Source organism: Thamnophis sirtalis, unplaced genomic scaffold, assembly GCF_051295495.1.
Source record: "Thamnophis sirtalis isolate CommonGarterSnake01/CBP01778 unplaced genomic scaffold, rThaSir2_p1.2 scaffold_9, whole genome shotgun sequence".
NCBI lineage: Eukaryota > Metazoa > Chordata > Lepidosauria > Squamata > Natricidae > Thamnophis > Thamnophis sirtalis.
The window spans coordinates 18,605,545-18,617,797 of record NW_028261389.1 but is presented as its reverse complement, the minus strand read 5'-3'; the positions used below and the strand labels follow the sequence as shown (position 1 = coordinate 18,617,797).

General features: G+C 46.8%; 1 protein-coding gene across 3 annotated transcripts in view; it reads left to right on the top strand.

Moving 5' to 3' along the window:
• Nucleotides 1–10,538, top strand: part of DHX58 (DExH-box helicase 58) — a 30,370-nt gene extending 19,832 nt beyond the window's left edge. For 2 of the 3 annotated variants that reach the window (XM_087722985.1, XM_087722984.1), the window contains 6 exons: nt 3,269–3,525; nt 4,357–4,506; nt 5,368–5,529; nt 6,164–6,354; nt 8,680–8,776; nt 10,327–10,538. In XM_087722985.1, coding sequence (XP_087579111.1) covers nt 3,269–3,525; nt 4,357–4,506; nt 5,368–5,529; nt 6,164–6,354; nt 8,680–8,776; nt 10,327–10,521 — 1,052 coding nt within the window. In that variant the 3' untranslated portion in view covers nt 10,522–10,538. The remainder of the gene's footprint in view (nt 1–3,268; nt 3,526–4,356; nt 4,507–5,367; nt 5,530–6,163; nt 6,355–8,679; nt 8,777–10,326) is intronic. The other variant, XM_087722986.1, reaches the window with a different exon arrangement.
• The last annotated feature ends 1,715 nt before the right edge of the window (nt 10,539–12,253 follow it).

Sequence of the window (12,253 nt, the reverse complement as noted above, 5' to 3'; positions counted from 1 at the left end):
TTGAAACAGAGATGAGCACCACCCCCTAGAGTCAGGAACGAGTAGCACATATGTGCGAGGGGAACTTTTACTCACACACATATACACACACAGAACATTGCTGCGCTTCAGTGGTTAGATGGCCTACACAAAGATATTTGAACATAAGATTTTTAAAACATTTATATTTTATTGAGTTCTATTAATCTAGTTGAAATGTTAATTTATATTGCTAGTCCAGGACGCTAAATAAATAAATTCAGTCTTCTACTCATGCAAAAAGCCAAATGAGAAGATCCTCAAAGCCTCTGCATCCAACAAAGTAAAGTTAGTAATAGCAATAGCAATAGCAGTTAGACTTATATACTGCTTCATAGGGCTTTCAGCCCTCTCTAAGCGCTTTACAGAGTCAGCATATTGCCCCCAACAATCCGGGTCCTCATTTTACCCACCTAGGAAGGATGGAAGGCTGAGTCAACGTTGAGCCAGTGAGATTTGAACAGCCGAACTGCAGAACTGCAGTCAGCTGAAGTAGCCTGCAGTGCTGCATTTAACCACTGCGCCACTTCGGCTCTTTTGAAGAGACATAGGATGAAACCTTGAGACCACGATGGCACACGTAGCCATATCTGCCAGGACTTGAGCTGTCAGCTCCAGTGCACATGTGTGTGCCGGCCAGCTGATTTTCGGCCTTCCAGAGGACCGGATGTGGCCGTTTTCACCCTCCCCAGGCTTTAGAAAAGCCTCCAGAGCCTGGGAAGGGCGAAAAATGGGCCCGACATGCCTACTGGATGTTCAAACTTCCAGTAAGTCCGTTGGGCCCTCCTGAGGCTCCAGAGGCTTTTCTAAAGTCTGTGGAGGATGAAAACATCCTGGAGGATGTGCAGCAGCTGCCCAAAAAGCCAACACAGGTCTAGGCTGCATAAACAGAGGGATAGAATCAAGATCACGTGAAGTGTTGATACCACTTTATAATGCCTTGGTAAGGCCACACTTGGAATGCTGCATTCAGTTTTGGTCACCACGATGTAGAAAAGATGTGGAGACTCTAGAAAGAGTGCAGAGAAGAGCAACAAAGATGATTAGGGGACTGGAGGCTAAAACATATGAAGAACGGTTGCAGGAACTAGGTATGTCTAGTTTAATGAAAAGAAGGACTAGGGGAGACATGATAGCAGTCTTCCAATATCTCAGGGGTTGCCACAAAGAAGAGGGAGTCAAACTACTCTCCAAAGCACCTGAGGGTACAACAAGAAGCAATGGGTGGAAACTAATCAAGGAAAGAAGCAACTTAGAACTAAGGAGGAATTTCCTGACAGTTAGAACAATTAATCAGTGGAACAGCTTGCCTCCAGAAGTTGTGAATGCCCCAACACTCTAAGTCTTTAAGAAGATGTTGGATAGCCATTTGTCTGAAACAGTATAGGGTTTCCTGCCTAGGCAGAGGGTTGGACTAGAAGACCTCCAAGATCCCTTCCAACTCTGCTATTGTATTGTATTGTACTGTATTGTATTAAAACAGCTTCCCCCAGCCCCCCCCCCCCGAGAAAATACCAAGTTCAGCTTAGAGGCGAGCAGTGCAGCACACTGAGGGGGACAGGTTGTTGTGCACACATGCGCATGTGGGGGTGCGCTTTGCATTATGGGTGCCAGTATGTGTGTGTGCTATTGTTCTAACACATGCGTGCGCTATTGCACCCGTGCGCTTGCATTATTGGCACCCAGCAACAAAAAGATTAGCCGTCACTGCCTTAAGAGATAACATTAAGAGAGAAGAGCATCTTCCACAACTTGTGGACTTCCAGATACACTAAACACGCTAGTTGCAAGTATTAGGCACTGTAATCAGTGTTGGGGAAATTAAATAAAATAAGAATGAACAATAATGGAAAGACAAGGCAGAGGAGAAGAATAAATGTGGGTCACGCCACTAAAAAACTCAAAGGAACTTTTCATTGCTGGAACTGCCTGCAGTTTAATTATGGGCAGCCCTCAACTTACAACCATTTGTTTAGTGACTGTTCAAAGTTAAAAGGACACTGGGAAAAGTAATTTATGACCTGTCTGTCATAGCATCCCCAGTGTCATGTACCATATTTTTTGGAGTATAAGATGCACTGGAGTATAAGATGCATCAAGATTTTGAAGAGGTAATTTTTTAAAAAAAGTTTTTGCACTCTGCAGGCCTCCCAAACCCTCTGCACACATCATTTTTTGTGAAAAACGGGCCACGCAGAAAGTTTGAGAGGCCTGCAAAGTGATCCTAGAGGCAGGGAGGGGCAAAAAATGGTCAGTTTTTCATGAAAACGGGCCCGTGTTTTGCCAAAAACAGGGCATGCATAGGCTTTGGGAGGCTTGTAGAGTGCTCCTGGGGGCTGGAGGGCAAAAACGGCCTATTTTTCACTCACTTTTGCCCTCCCCAGGCCCAAGGAACAGTTTGCAGGCCTCCCAAAGCCTCTGCAGGTCCATTTTTGTGAAGGGGGTGGGGTTTGGGGAGGCCAAAAATGCTATATTCGATATATAAGGTGCACCCATATTTTCTCCCACTTGGCAACCGGCATATATTTACAACAGTGGCAGTGTTCTGGGGGGGTCATATGATCACCTTTGGTGATCTTTCCAGCCAGCTTCCAATAATATTGATTCTTCTCAATGGGAGAAGCCGGATTCGCTACTTATCACCTACAGTAATTCACTTAACAACTGTGGCAGAAAGGTCATAAAATAGGATACGAAACAGAACTACTTTGCTTAGACCTTTTGGTTCCAATTGTGGTTATAAGTCAAGGACTCCCTGTAGTGGCAATTTACTGTCATATACTCTACTGCACTCTATATTAGCAATAGCAATAGCAGTTAGACTTATATACCGCTTCATAGGGCTTTCAGCCCTCTCTAAGCAGTTTACAGAGTCAGCATATTGCCCCCAACAACAATCCAGGTCCTCATTTCACCCACCTCGGAAGGATGGAAGGCTGAGTCAACCCTGAGCCGGTGAGATTAGAACCACTGAACTGCTGAACTAGCAGTCAGCTGAAGTGGCCTGCAGTACTGCACTCTAGCCACTGCGCCACCTCGGCTCTAAAATTATTAATATTAGGTTATGTATTTTGTTGTCGCTGTCCGTGTGGTTTCAATTTTCTTATTCACTGCTACCCACATTAATCTTTTGGGTTAAATGCTAACTGAGATATAGGATCAGGAGTTATTATAGATACGTGTCAGATTCAGGGATGATTCTCCTGCTGCTCATCCTTATTTGAGACCACACCATGCCTTTGGTTTATAGAGAACAGGTTGACTCTCTTGGACCTTGCTAAAGACAGTCGCTACGAGAATCCCAAACTTGGCAAGCTGCAACAAGTCCTACAAGACCAGTTCCAAGAACTGAAGAGCTCACGGGGCATTGTGTTCATCTGGACACGCCAGAGTGCCTATTCTCTGCAGGAGTGGGTCCTGGGTAACCAGGCTTTGCGTGCACTTGGGATCAAGTCTGATGTTCTGACGGGAGCTGGTTCCAGCAGTCAGACAAAGCACATGACGCAGGTAAGTCTCCCCCCCAAAAAATGTGGAAAAGCCTCTATCCCATTCCCAGGTCTACTGTAAGTCTCACTGGAATGAGACCAAGGGTGAAATGCTACCGGTTCGCCCATGCTGGCTCAGGAATGCTGGGAGTTGAAGTTCACGGGTCATAAAGAGGCTACAGTTTCCCACCCCTGAGCTGTAGACTACTTGAATAAAAGTGTTCAAAGGAAGCCCGCTTCTGTCTTCTGGGATTGAGCATCCCAGTTCCACTAGATCAGTGATGGTGAACCTTTTTTGGCTTCCGTGCCAAAAGCAGGGGGAGAGCAGGGGGGGCTCCTGTGCGGGCGTGCCACACCCATAATCCTATGTGCACAACCCCAGCGCGCATGGACGTGCACCCCCACCCTGCGCACATGCACATACAACCAGAGCTCCAGAGGCTTTCTAGGAGCCTGGAGAGGGCGAAAACAGCCTCCCTACCCCTGCCCCGGAGGCCCTCCGGAGGCTTCAGGAACTTCCCTGAAGCCCACAGAGCACAAAAAAACGCCCTACAAGGAAAACCGGAAGTTCAGGAACAGACTTCCAGTTTGCTCATAGGGCCGGTTTTCGCCCTCTGGAGCCTTCAGGGAAGCCTCCTGAAGGCTCCGGAGGGCGAAAACGGGCCCTACAAGCAAACCGGAAGTCGGTTCCCGGTCGAAGGCTGATGTCAACTGGTTAGCGCACGCATGCATGTTGGAGCTGACAGGGCAACGCCTTTTGTGCCCTAACAAATGGCTCCGCGTGCCACAGGTTCGCCATCACAGTACTAGATGGTAAAAAAACAAGCCTTCTAATTTTGTCTTTGTCTTTCAGCAAGAGCAACAAGATGTTCTCGATCGCTTCCGCAAGGGGCAACTCAACCTTCTTCTTTCCACCAGCGTGGCTGAGGAAGGGCTGGACATCCCTGAGTGTAATATCGTAATCCGTTACGGGCTGATGACAAATGAAATTGCCATGATGCAGGTCAGTCAGTTTTGAGAACCTTATTCCAATGCATCCCGACACCTGCAGAAGATGTCTAGAAAGGAAAGGAGTCTTCTTCTTAATGCTGGGTCATTGAGAACAATAATAGCTCAACTGAAGGGTGGTTTTGGACTGATCCATTTATGTTCTTAAGGAGGGGTGTCAAACTCAAGGTCCAGGGGCCGAGGTGGTGCAGTGGTTAAATGCAGCACTGCAGGCTACTTCAGCTGACTGCAGTTCTGCAGTTCGGCTGTTCAAATCTCACCGGCTCAGGGTTGACGCAGCCTTCCATCCTTCCGAGGTGGGTAAAATGAGGACCCGGATTGTTTTGGGGGGCAATATGCTGACTCTGTAAACCGCTTAGAGAGGGCTGAAAGTCCTATGAAGCAGTATATAAGTCTAACTGCTATTGCTATCTAACTGCTATCTGGCCTGCAGGATGCTTAGATCTGGCCCCCGGGCTGGCCTGGGAACAGCACAGGACTAACCTGCGATGCCTCTGCCAGTGAAAATGGAGCTCAGGAGGGCTGCACGCAGCCCTCCCCAGCTCCATTTTCACTGACAGAGGGTTGCAGGAGGCCATCGCAGCTGAAAACAGAGCTCCGGAGCCCGTTTTCACTGGAAGAGCGCTCTGGTTACCACAGGTGCCTCCCAACACAAGTGACATCGAGCTGGTCGTGCCCCCCCCCCAAGGTCAAACACAACCCTGATGCGGCCCTCAATGAAATCGAGTTTGATACCCCTGTTCTTGAACACCAGTGGGCTTTGGAGCCCACTAGTTTGGAGTTGAATACAGGTGAGAGTGTCTTTGGTGAATGCATTTGGAGATGAATGCAGTTGCTCTTCTTTCTCTTTCTGAAGGCCAGAGGCCGTGCCCGTGCCCCAAACAGCATCTGTTCCATTTTGGCCAAGACCAACAGCAAGGAGGTGGCCCGTGAGAGGCTTAATGAATCTTTGGAGATCCTTATGGAGAGGGCCATAAAATGGGTGCAGGAGATGCCTGAGGAAGAATACCACCAAAAGGTAAAAGAACTTCCTGGAAAGGCCAAGAAAGTGGCCTTTGATATTTAGGCTTTGAGAAAGAATGACAATAAAGTACTAATTTGGTGGGAAACGCAGCAAGCCAGATTTCGACATGTTGTGATAATGTGCTCTTATTTGTTCTTTTGCTGCCACTTTACATCACCAAAGTCGTAACTCATAGTCTCAAATTACAGTCTTCTAAGGGGGAGAAAAAACTTTGAGCTACTGTATTTTTCGGAGTATAAGACGCACCAAGATTTTGAAGAGGTATATTTAAAAAAAAACAGTTTTTGCACTCTGCAGACCTCCCAAACCCTCTGCACGCCTCGTTTTTTGTGAAAGCAGCAATCATTTACCTTCATGTCCCTTGCACACTCTCCTATAACTGGCAGCACCTTGCAAGCTATCTGGCGCTTGCAATTTCCTGCTGGCTTCCCCATTGATCTTACTCATTGGAAGCTGGAAGGAAATTGCAATGAGATCCTTGCTTAACAACCCATGATTTTGCTTAACAATGGTAACTGGAAGTATTAGTCCTGCCATCACTTAGCAATCTTGGAGACCTGCAGAAGGAAGTCACAATATACCATATATTCATATGGATGGAACACAGATTCTTGATTCTTTCCAATAGATTGCAAAATTGCAGCATGAAAGCATGATCAGCAGGAAATTGCGGGATGTCAAACTTCAGCAGCAGCGCCACCTACACAATCCAGACAGTGTAATTTTCTGTTGCCTAAACTGCAACCTGGCTGTCTGCCATGCCAGTGACCTGCGCAAAATAGAGAATATGCATCACATCAACATTAATTCCAACTTCAGGTGAGGGAAAGTAGAAATGACTAGTTGCTCTATGATTTTGAACTCTATTTATAACATTGAGAAGAGCCAGTGGTGCAGTGGTTAGGATGCAGTATTGCTAATTTTGCCAACTGCCAGGAATTCAATTCCTTCAAGCCTGACCTGCTCAAGAGAAGAGCCAAGGTGGCGCAGTGGTTAGGGTGCAGTACTGCAGGCCACTTCAGCTGACTGTTATCTGCAGTTCAGCGGTTCAAATCTCACTGGCTCAAGGTTGACTCAGCCTTCCATACTTCCAAGGTGGGTGAAATGAGGACCCAGACTGTGGGGGCGATATACTGACTCTGTAAACTGCTTAGAGAGGGCTGAAAGCCCTATGAAGCGGTATATAAATCTTATTGCTATTGCTATTGTTTTTGTCGGGACTAGACAAAAGGCTTCCTGCTATTGCTAAGGTTGACGCATTAGCAATAGCACTTAAACTTACATACCACTTTACAGTGCTTTACAGCCTTCTCTATGCGGTTTACAGAGTCAACATATTGCCCCCAACAACTTGGGTTCATCGTCTACCAACCTTGGAAGGATGGAAGGCTGAGTCTACCTTGAGCCTGGTGAGATTGAACTGCCAAATTGCAGTCAGCCGGCAGTCAGCAGAACTAGCCTGCAGTACTGCACTCTAACCACTGCGCCACCATGGCTCAACCTTCCATCCTTCCAAGATTGATAAAATTGTTGGGGACCATATGCTGACTCTATAAACCGCCCAGAGATACTCTAAACCACTATGAAATGGTGACTGTGTGTGTATGTATGTATGTGTATGTGTGTATGTGTATGTCTTAAGTGCTAGTTGTATCGGGAAGCATATCTGGCTTTCTCCATTTAAATAGCAAGTTTGTCCCAACTCTGCAGCAGACTTCTTCAAGCTGATGCCCTCCAAATAAATTGTGGAATTATCTCTCATGAATGAGAGCTGAGAGAAATGAGAATTTATATCCAATGTCTGAAGAGCACCAGGATGGAGAAAGCTAGTCCTGTGCTTGTGTTTCAGAAATAACATTTCTTACTTAATGTATAGAGCCATGATGGCGAACATATGGCGTGCGTGCCACAGGTGGCACATGGAGCCCTCTCTGCAGGCACATGAGCCATTGCCCCAGCTCAGTTCCACTGTGTGCACCTACCACCAGCCAGCTGATTTTCAGGTCTCTGCCATGCATGCGTGGGGGGCAGGGCATATGCGGAAGATGCATGTGCAGGGGGCGGGGGGTTCATACGTGTGCACAGGGGGAGGGTAGGCCTCCCACTGCCTGTTTTTAGTCCCAGGAGGCTGCAGGGAGGCCTGCTAGGCCCAAAATAGGACATGCAGGGGTTGGGCGCGCACGTGCAAAGGAAGCATAGGGGGAGTGCATGCATGCGCAGGGAGGCAGGGCACATGGAGGTGGGTGTCACACACAGATTGCATTATGGGTTTGAGCACGATTAGCCATCACTGTTATAGAGCAGGGACCAGCAACCTGCAGCTCTGGAGCCACATGCGGCTCTTTCATCCCTCTGCTGCGGCTCCCTGTTGCTCAAAATATGTGTCACATATTTCTGTCACAAGCACCACACATTTTGTGACAAAATCACTATCAATTTATTGCAAAAGGTTACCTGGAACAGCTTACATACCTTTAACACAACATCTGCCTATCTCAGGTCTATGAAAATGCCAAATATAGTCTGTACATCTGATTGACTGAGGCCAACTATAATAAATGTTATCGGTATATAAATCCATATGTGTACAGAGACACTATTCTCTCAACCTAGGAAGAGGAAGGTCAGCAAAGAATCCCCTTTCAGAAGTGGGCAACCAAAATTTTAGCAATGGGTTCTCTGCCCAGTTGCTGGGTGGGCATGGCCATGGTGGGCGTGGCCTAGTCGTCCTCCTGCACGATGGCGAGAGTGTGAATGTTTTTGCCTTCCCCAGGCTCGGAGGATTTCCTCGAGGCTCTGGGGTGTGTGAAAACTGCATCCCCCAGGCTCCGGAAGCTGTCCTGTTCCCCCCCCCTCTCCTCAAGCCTCCACACAGGCCCTGCACTTACCTCACACCCAAAACAGGCCACGTGGAGACTCCTGAGAGGGGTGGGGTGGGAGGGGCCAGCCAGGAGTGGGATTTGAGGTTCCCTGAACCGGCCATAACATTTGCTACGGGTTCTCCCAAACTCAGGTCAACCCATAGCAGCTCACCCCTGCCCCTTCCCCAAAACTGTCAGTCAGGGCTTGCTTTTTTCCAAGAATTACATGCCCCACTGCTTTAGGAATGAAAGATTACAGAATGCCCAATTGTTCTCTATGCAGCCTGTATTACACAAAGTCACCCAATTGTGTGACACTTTCCCGCGAATTCAAAGACTGGAAGCCAGGCAGTTCCATCAGTTGTGAGACATGTGGGCAGGTAAGCACAGTTTGAACTCATTTTTCCCCTAAATATATTTATTTTGCTTGTTTTTGTGAAGAGAGAGATGTTAGAGAGGAGAAAGTGGCAGGCCAGTGGGAAGGACTTGGCAGATGGACTTTGAATTTACTTTTTTTTTTAAATCAAATTTATTTCTAAAATCTCAAGTTCAGATTATGTAAATATGCCCATTCCTTAATTAGACCTTAATTTGTTTTATGGCAGACCACAGCCAAGTTTCCCACTGATGATTGTTCCCTTTATTATTGTTGTTGTTTGGGGCTTCTGGAAAGGATCTTGCAGAATGTGTTCATCAAGGACAGGAGTTTAACAGGCTTTAATCTGTGTTTATTCATCTGTGGAAATCAGAGTGTGAAGCCAAAGTTTGTCAAAGGTTTCAGATAACACAGTGGGGACTCAGGTAAACTTCCACAATTTGATGGTTGTGCATTTAGGAAAGCTTTGCATGGTCTTAGCGTGGCACAAGAACTCGGTAGATAATTATGCGGTAGCCTCTTGTTCAGATAACGCTTAAAGCCGTAACGCATTTTATTTTGGTTTTGTTTGCCATCTTGGGTGAATCCAGCAATTGTAGTTTATCCAAGAAACATGAACTCTCAGACTATAACAAAAATGGGGTAGGGGCAGAGAACACCTATCCTGTTAAATGCTATGTATCCAGGGGTGGGATTCAGCCAGTTTGGATCAGTTCAGGCGAACCGGTAGCTCTGACGATCAGCTGGGGAGCGAACCGGTTCGTTCCGATGGTCAGGTGGGCCCACCCTCCTGCTTTACTTACCTACTGAGCCGAGGTGGCGCAGTGGTTAGAGTGCAGCACTGCAGGCTACTTCAGCTGACTGCTAGTTCTGCAGTTCGGCTGTTCAAATCTCACCGGCTCAGGGTTGACTCAGCCTTCCATCCTTCCGAGGTGGGTAAAATGAGGACCCGGATTGTTGTTGGGGGCAATATGCTGACTCTGTAAACCGCTTAGAGAGGGCTGAAAGCCCTATGAAGCGGTATATAAGTCTAACTGTTATTGTTATTGTTATTGCTATATCTTCTGAGCTGATCTGCGCGGCAGAGCGAATTGCCACGCTTCAGCTGTGTTACTCTCCAAAAGTAACATGGAAGGTAAGTTTTGCTAAAACCGTGCACGCAGTGCGTGTGCGCAAACCATACGATCACTGAGCTGGTAGGATCCCACTCCTGTATATATCCTTGAGGAGAATCTCTACCTGTCAGTCAGTAGGCTCTGGAGGGGGAGGGGGAGGGAAGGAAGGAAGGAAGGAAGGAAGGAAGGAAGGAAGGAAGGAAGGAAGGAAGGAAGGAAGGAAGGAAGGAAGGAAGGAAGGGTAGGCATCTTTGTAAACTGAGAGGGGCTTTTACAATCTGTATTATTTCTGTTCTGCTCTTTGGTAAAAACCAGGGCAGCCCAAACACTGGGAGATGATTTTTTCTACAGTTCGCTGACATTTTCCCCATAGGTAGAAATCTATTCTTGTGACTTACTTAACCTGGTAAAGAGGCTAACTGTATTTGTGTTCCTGCAGATTTGGGGGATGGAAATGATCTACCGGGATTTCACGCTTCCGATGTTGGCCATTAAAAACTTTGTGGTGGAAACTCCCAGTGGCCGCCAGAAACCCAAAAAATGGAGCAAAGTTACTTTTGAAATCAAGGACTTTGATTATTCTGAATATTGTGCTAGTTTGGAACTGGATACACAAGACTTGGGGATTAAATGAAAAATAATTCAAAATAATGGAATGTGTGCCCTTTTTGGCTAATAAATGTAGCCGTATACATTTTCCTTTTTGAGTGAAAATTAGCAACCCCATTGAATAAATGCTGATTCAAAATAATTGGAAGTAGGCCTGCTGAACCTCTTCACACTAATTCCAACCCTAAATGCTGGGGTGGGATGGGGTTTTTTTTTGTTTGTTTGTTTTGGTTCTGTAAATGTGGGCTGACTTGTCCAAAAATAAATGTTTGCAATGGATGAAGGTACCTGGCTGCATAATCATTTTTCTTGCATTAAAGATCTGAATTGAGTTGGGAAGAGTACGTGGCATCCTCTTTGCAACTGGGATCTTTCTGAATGCCTTGAAAGAACATGGTTATAATTTGCAACATTGACCGAAATGGCAAGTTCCAAACAAAATTCATGCTTTTTAGGCTACAAGAATTGGAACTCATTTTGAAGCATTTCCACACCATAATTGGAGTAACCCAACCTTCACCTCTTACACAAGACATGTAAAAGTCCAGATAGCTAGTACTTAGGCTGTCTGCTTTCTCCTGAGAGGACAAGAGAGATAAAACTCAATCAATTTCTCTATTTCCCTTAACTTAGGCTGAAACTGCCACCTGGAGCAACGGTTACCAACTGGTGGTTCATGGACCACTGGTGGTCCGTGAGAAAATTTTGGTGGTCCACAGAAAAATTATTTCCATTTTTTATATTGCACTAAATCAGGGGTCCTCAAACTACGCCCCCTGAGCCAGATACATGCAATGAACGTTTGTGTTGCTGCAGAGAGTCTCCCCCTTCAGGGGTCTTTTTGTGTGGGTCAGAGGGGGACAGAAATTCTGACTGGAGGTTTGCTTTGACCTCCTGGTGCTGGGCTTTGGATGAAGGCTGGAGGGAAGTGTCACTGGTGGCGAAGAGCGGGAGGACCTTGTTCCAGTGGGACTGCATCGTGGGTCTAGAACTGGCTGACCATCTTAGCCTGCTGAGCCTCCGCTGGCACCTGGTCTTGCACTCCCACAGGTCTTCCCCCTGCTTGGAAAACCTATGCTCATAATCCTCAGTGAGGTGCTTCTACTGAGCCTCCTTCTTGGTCAAATCCAATTTGAACTGAGCTGTTTTGCCAACTCTTTCTCCTGGTGGCTGCTTAGCTCCAGCAACTGCTTCCTTTTGGGACCCTAAGGAGCCCGGGTGAGGAGGTGCGTGACCTGACAAAAGCGCAAATGTCAAAAGCACGCCAACAAAACTGCGGCACTAAAACCGCGATGTCAAAAGCGTGCCGACAACAGCGCGCCGACAGAAGCGCGATTTAAGTTAAGGTAAGGTTTAGGGTTAGGTTTAGGGTTAGGTTTAGGGTTATTTTTAGGGTTATGTTACAGCGCGCTTCTGTTGGCGTGCTGTTGTCGGCGCGCTTCAGCGCTCATTTGTTGGCGCGGTTTTGTCGGTTCGGTTTTGTCACCGCGGTTTAGTCAGGCACACTTTTGTCATTCGCGCATTTGTGGTGGTGAGGAGTGGCTGGAAGGAGAGAGGCGAGTAGAGGGTAGGGAATTCATTGGAGAATGAAGAGGGACAAGGTTCATACAGAGCAGCTTCACGGAAACATAAATGGAAATCTACCTGGATTTCAAACAGAGGTTTTCTAACCCGGGACAAACCTGTGAAAACTAGGTTATATTTTGGGAATACTAAAGCGTATGTCAGTGAGGAAGGGTTGTAACACATATTTCCCA